General features: G+C 34.6%; 1 protein-coding gene across 1 annotated transcript; it reads right to left on the minus strand.

The window, feature by feature from the left end:
• Nucleotides 1-421: 421 nt before the first annotated feature.
• LOC102804118 (fibroblast growth factor receptor 4-like) lies at nucleotides 422-6,414 on the minus strand. Its single transcript, XM_085498757.1, has 12 exons — nucleotides 6,385-6,414; nucleotides 5,765-6,077; nucleotides 4,554-4,841; nucleotides 3,825-4,109; nucleotides 3,280-3,522; nucleotides 2,843-3,142; nucleotides 1,835-1,945; nucleotides 1,504-1,691; nucleotides 1,254-1,376; nucleotides 1,024-1,135; nucleotides 656-751; nucleotides 422-486 (listed from the first exon to the last, which is right to left on the minus strand). The coding sequence occupies exons 1-12, from the start codon at nucleotides 6,412-6,414 to the stop codon at nucleotides 422-424; spliced, it is 2,154 nt and encodes a 717-aa protein (XP_085354883.1).
• Between the last annotated feature and the right edge of the window lie 575 nt (nucleotides 6,415-6,989).

Below are 6,989 nucleotides of genomic sequence, written 5' to 3' on the forward strand. Positions count from 1 at the left end.
GCGTGATTACCGTACGTTAACACAAAGTTATATTAGCTAAGTATTACTAATTGCAAAAGTATCAGCATCCAACCTTTTACGTGATTTTCCTAACAATTATATACCATTTTAAAACAGCACAATCGTTGCCATAATAACGTATTTGTTAATATTGTATTTTACATCTACTAATTGTATTGTTGTATTAAAACGTGTCGTCCACAGCTATATACGTAATATTAATCTTTGCTCACATCCGAGGTTCTTCATAGATATGTACATCACCTGTTATCTATTAAACAATAAAGAAAAGGTCATGCTCTAATATGGAATAATAAGTGTGTGACGAATGTAAACATGAGTATTGAGATATTGTATAAAATGTGTCTGAATATCTTGCAAAATACCTTATCCCCATCTAAAATGACTTGCAATATATTTGTCAACTTCTGAAACGATGGTCTTCGCTCTGGATTATCTGCCCAACAAAGTTCCATTGTTGAAAACCTGTATAGTTCATTACAACACAGTGTGATACAGTATATAGTGCAATACAAATTTCAAATCAATACATAACAAATCAATATATATGTGGCATGTATTTATCAGTTAGATTCAAATTAAAAATCATAATTTCATAAATTATTTCAATAACGATATCGGTCTACACACTCACAGGTCTTGGTGACATTATCTGGTCTTGGCATTCGATATCCGTGCTGTACAGACTCTATCACTTCCTGTGTTGACATAGCGTTGTATGGTACTCCACCTGTATGACAATAATTATTTGACTAAAATTAGCTTCAGTGAACATTATGATTAGTTTCAATGTCATTGTCATTGAAATGTCAAGTGATACATACTACAACTTGTATAATCAAACAGATATGAATGTACATAAGGTGTTTACCATAATAACTACGACGAAACTTATAATAATGATTTTGCTGACATGTTTTGTTGAATCACTGTGTGTCGTGTCTTTTTTTTATATTAAAATACTCTCCTCTGTTCATTATATATTCTATAAACTATGTCTACCTAGTGTTGCTATCTCCCACAAAACAATACCATATGACCAAACATCGCTCTTGTTGGTATACACGCCATCCAATATAGACTCCGGTGCCATCCAGCGAACTGGTAAACGTCCCTGAAACAATATCAAAGAGATATATTTATTATCATTGCAACAACAAACATCAATAAGGTTTTGCCAAGAATTAGCAATACAATTTTATTTTTTTATAAAATGTAGTGAACATACTAACCTGAGTTCTTTTCTCATACTCGCGTTGATTCAGGACGTCAGTTGCCAAACCAAATCCAGATAATTTGCATACTAGTTTCTCATTCAGCAGTACATTGCGAGCAGCCAAGTCTCGATGAACGCACTGAAAAAAATAACGTGACTAGCAAATGTATAACAAATACACTATATTGTTACAAGTGGCGGTTATAACTTGCAATCGGCTATAACTTGTATATCAGTATATGACCAAAACACTACCCGCAACTTACGCCTTTTCCTTCAATGAATTCCATAGCAAAAGATATTTGATGTGAAAAACCAATACGATTTTGTTGGGACAACATTGTCACACGGTTTCTTAGATTAGTATATGTATTTTCCTCATTACTTTTTTCTCTACGAAGCAATGTTTGTAGGTCGCCAAGATCCATGTATTCAAGAACAACATACGTGGGACCTAGAGGGACAAAGTATAGATTTTCACTTGCATATAAGTAATATAAAGCACATAATGAGAATACTCAAAATATGATAATAATTTAAAACACAATCAAAACGCAATGCAATGAGGAGCATGTGATGGAAAGTGAAATTGTATACCGTCTTGTGTGCAACATCCAATCAACGTCACAACGTTTGTATGTGAGGTGATTGATTTGAGCAACTCCAGCTCCTTGAGTATTGACTTGTGGTACTCATCAGTAAGCCCATCTGCAATGCAGTAGAAAGATTTACGGTAACTACACATATGAAAAAATTAATTATATAATCTCTTCCGGAACTACTACTTTTATCTGTTATAAAATAAATTGGTTATAAATATCGCAATGCAAAAACTCTTGACATTTCTGTCAAAATACACTGGACCAAATTTGTACATGTGGTCCAAACAAAAATACATGTGGTAACATAGATGCCGTACAACATCTCGTGGTATATGTCATAAGAGAAAATAAATTCTTGTCTTGAGTACATAATACATACCTTTCAACATTTTTACAGCTACAGTTGTGCGCGGATTTTGTGATTCGATACTTGCTGTCGCTTTCACAACTTTTCCAAAATATCCTTCTGCAATAGTTTTCCCAAGACGAATTGATTCCCTTGGAATTTCCTATGGTACCTCGCCATGTTTCAAGTACACGTGGTCTGTATTTACAGACATGCGCAGATCTTCATAGTCGGTGGTATGCGCAGGCTTCTGAAAGTGATTAAACAAACACAACAACCATATTTGTTGGTACTTCACCATGTTCAGAATATTTAGAATATCCAATACTGAGTAAAGATGTTTAATAATTTTGTGATAATAAACCTAAAAATATTCACCTCTGCTTGTACATATCGTCGTAAATATACTATGTACACCAATAATAGTATAATACAAGTAAATAGAAGAATAATTACTATACTTAATGCAATAATAACTCCGTTTGTAGAACTATTATCTTCTGGTGAATCTAAAATAGAAATATATTTACAATTCATATATATTTTCAAAATCTGTTGTTTACTTTAATTGACATGCCAAATTATTTGATCACCGTGTTGACAAAAAGCAAGATGGCTTGATTTCTGCAAAAATAATATTACTGCTGAACTATTTACATTGGAGGACGTTTACTGCTAATTCATCACTGGTACTTTTGCCAATTGTACCATCGTGGAAACATGTTGTTGCATAACATGTGTAAGTTCCACTCTGTTCTTCACTAATTGATGTAATGATATATAGTATATGTAAGTCATATTTTACTTCCGCCACGACATTGTCATTGCCATGGTCATCTGTGTGGTTTATATACATTTCATAAGGAAGAGGATTCGCATCAGTTGTTGCACAGAGTAAAATGACGTCACTGCCTTCATAGACATTCGTTGAACCAGCAAATGAAATATTAGCCGGATCTAGTGGGAAAACAGTGTAAGAACAAAAAATATCATTGATATCACTGTCAAATGTATTGAGTTTTACATATTCGTCACACACAATGCGTGGAAACTAAATTTATTTTTTAGTATTATTTTTAAAATGGATCACTTACACTGTACATTAATATACATATAATCACTGTCTGATGCAGTTGATTCATCCCAAAATACAGTTTCCGCAAAACATGTGTATGTGCCACTGTCAGTACGTGATATATTTCCCATCTCCAGTATTGGTCCAGGGGATAAAGATCCGTCTGGGTGTATCCATATTCCTTCCACCACAGGATTTGAATCAACAAAACATTCAGCAAAATATGTATCTCCCTCAATTACTGTTACATCAGTTTGATTCCCTATATTGACAGTTGGCGGATATAAGAAATATAATTTAAATATAATTTAATTTGGACATAACATGTTTTTGCGGTGTTTGCTGTCTTTATTGATATATGCCACTTCATTTAATGAATGTACTGTAAATTGAAAATATTACCCCATATTCATATACCCCAAGAATATTGTATATGATGGTTACTATTTATTTAAACTTGAACTCAAATGTTCGAAACATTGCAATTATGTCGCAATTGTTCATAAACCTAACGTTACAAAAAAAGGAAACTAGAACTAGTTAAAATAAAATTCGCTCGCTCACACTGTACGTTGATGTGCATTGTGCTAACACCAACTCCTTCAGAACCATCCCAAAATGTATTTATAGCATGACACGTGTAGTTTCCAGAGAACTCCCTGGGAAACGAGTCAGCAAGTATGCTCTGTTCATTACTGATAACATTCTGATTTTGGTTAAACCATAAAAACGTCTCTACATCCGGGTTAGCCTCTAAAACGAAGCATGTCATGACAAATGAATCACCCTCTATTACATTTCCGGATTCATCGACATCGCCAGTTACACTTATTTCAAGTATAGGGTCGACTGAAATAAACAAAAACTTATGTAAATCTAAAATAAAATTAGAATGATCACCTAGTGTGGATGATATTGAAATGGGTGCATGTTTACGTAATAAATTAATTTGTCAAAATGTCACCAGGAACTTAATATACCAAAATGTTTGTGCGTTTTTTTTCTCGTTTGAACGTGACTATGGTAAAAATAAAATGATGTGTTATTTGTATTTAAAAGGTTGACGGAAGCCCATCTAAACTGGTAGCACCAGTTACAATACAAAATCTAGTGGTCGAGTTTTTCTTCGATTGTTCAATGAAATGTTGATGCTGATAGCAAAGTGCGGCGTTATGAAATTGATGTATGCGTTATACGGTTATATGTTTGTTTCCAATATGTCTGGCGGTGTCACAAGTTGTATTGATTGTCAAAACGACATTAATATATGTATATATACTTTACAAAATTTACATTGAACATCCATGACTATCTTGTCTTCACAGGATACTTGTGACCACTTAAAACGAGGTAGAGTATAATGTTCTAGTTGACAATCAAACACATCACCGTTATTGTCCTTATACAGAAATGTCGTCCATGTATTTTCGATTTCAGTCTTTCTCATAACTTCAACACCATTCTGATACCATACTAAATCACCAGGTGCACTAGCATCCAAGTCCAGGTTGCAATTCAGAGTGACGGTGTTCCCAGTTATTACGGTTGCACCAGGATAAACTTTGCATTGTGGGCTACTGTCTGTGAGGCAAATAATGTCAATAAGTATTATTGTCAAATAACATAATTTGTATTCAATATCGAAATCAAAAGTAACAATTTATGAGTAGAAATTAGTTCACATTGAATCATATGTAGACAATATGATGATAACAAATTGTCCGTTAGAATTATAAACCCAATAACAAATGTTATAACCTATACTTATTTTCCTATTTACTCGAGTGGTTATATAGTATGCATTAGAAATAAGTATACTTGAATGCAGGTAGATGTCTAAGTAATTGCATTTCCATTCATTCTACCATCCCCACCCAACAACACAAATGATGTGACATTGTATCATATTAAATATTTTCAATATCCAGGATAATGTTTGCACAGATAGGCAGCAACGTGATCGAAAATCAGACAAACATAAACAGATATTTATATTCCAGTGTAACTTAATATTTGAAAAGCCATGCGATATTGTGACAATTGGCGTAAAATATTCAAGCTCAGTGATAGAAAACTTTGTCAGGCCATGTATATGGCAGTCGGGGTCGTATGCTTCTCTGGAATACTCACTAAATAGACAAATGACCGAACTCATAATATATTAAGCGTCACTGATGGTCATTGATTGATACTAAGCGTTATTTAAACATATATATTATTCACACATTCGTCTTACGTTCAAATCTAAATCCTGGTTACTGACACACTGATAACTTGAAGTTTATTTATCATAAACATCAATTCAGTTACGAAATATATTGTTGGTTTTCGTTTCAAACATCACTTTAAAACAACGGAAGATACATGTTTTACCTGGTCGCAACGGCAGCCATTTCTTGTAACTCAGCAATATAAGTTTAGAATGATAAAAAACGACCATAATCAATAAACAACAAAATTATGTAACTCAGTACTGTACATGTGGTTTATATTAAGAGTGTTACCTATAACATAAACGAATGCAAACTCCCTAAAATCTGCAAGTATTTTGTCACCACAGCTGTATTCACCCTCTTGTGCCAGTGCAATATTATAAATACGCAGATTATATGCATTCTCTGTTCCTGTTATATTAAACTCGTAGAGCGGCGTCAGCACATCACGATCTTCGGATATCAAATTTACACCATAGTACCACACAACTTCATTCGGTACTTCGCCTTCTTCAAAGCTGCAGTTCAGTTGAGTATTATCATTGAGAATAACAAGCGTATCAGTCGGCGTATCGTCAAATACAACACTATGTGTGACATTAATCTGTAACAATACTTTGAAAACAACTAGTTATTAGCTAAACAGTGTCGAACATGTTACTGTGAATAATTTCACATGCATTTTTTGAATTATTTCAAACGTACAAAATACATACGCAAAATGCTAGTCACGTGATGCGGTGTATCCTGTGGCCGTACTTTCATGAGCGAAGCGAGTGAAATACACTGCATCTCGAGTGAAAATATCTTCCCTGCGCAACGAAAGCCAAGGGAAGGGTGTGGGATTCTGTTATTATTACATATGGTTTATATTTGATTATTTCATATTAAAGAAAGAACGTGTAACAAACCGGAATGGACTTCAGGTTGGCGTACCCCATTGCCCATTAATATGTTCCAAGATAGTGTTACGCCCTAGCAACGCGTTTCAGTGTAGAACGCGTTTCACTGTCTGTGTGTGTGGAAATAAAATAATCATACGTCTAATCTAAGTTACTGTCCGGATGAATAATTCGTGGACGTTTAGTTGGGACCACAACAGAACCAGAACTTGAACTGGACGACTATGATACACAGTTTATGTTGAATTTAAAGTTCCTCCACAGAATAGTGCTTTGGCAAACATGCCGTGCAACTGCTGTATTCCACTGACGGGATGACTTCCTTTGTCGACAGCGGTTGTCGCTGAGATGCACGCTACAACTTCGTTTGTGATGTTGTTTGCTGGTCGTGGATTGAATGGGTCTTGGTTTCCGGTTAAAATGTTACACATTTGGCGTTAATAATCTTTATTTGGAACTGAGCAACGCCGCAACGTCGCCAGCAGAAACCTCCTGGTATCTCGATGTGGACGGTTTCGGTTCCATAGTAATCACTGATTTTACTGCGGGCGGATCTTCAGGGTTTATAAAACTCAGTTTCCAGGTGATCAACATTCATTAAGTCCTTCCAATCG

Source organism: Saccoglossus kowalevskii, chromosome 5 (assembly GCF_978046115.1).
Source record: "Saccoglossus kowalevskii chromosome 5, keSacKowa6.1, whole genome shotgun sequence".
In the NCBI taxonomy this organism is placed as follows: domain Eukaryota; kingdom Metazoa; phylum Hemichordata; class Enteropneusta; family Harrimaniidae; genus Saccoglossus; species Saccoglossus kowalevskii.

Excerpts from the sequence above, each read along its gene's own strand:
- LOC102804118 (XM_085498757.1), bottom strand. The coding sequence starts at position 6,414 with ATGGGGTACGCCAACCTGAAGTCCATTCCG. Across the intron at positions 6,078-6,384 it reads CCAACCTGAAGTCCATTCCG|ATTAATGTCACACATAGTGT; the intron begins GTTTGTTACACG and ends GTATTGTTACAG. Across the intron at positions 1,377-1,503 it reads AATTCATTGAAGGAAAAGGC|TGCGTTCATCGAGACTTGGC; the intron begins GTAAGTTGCGGG and ends TATTTTTTTCAG.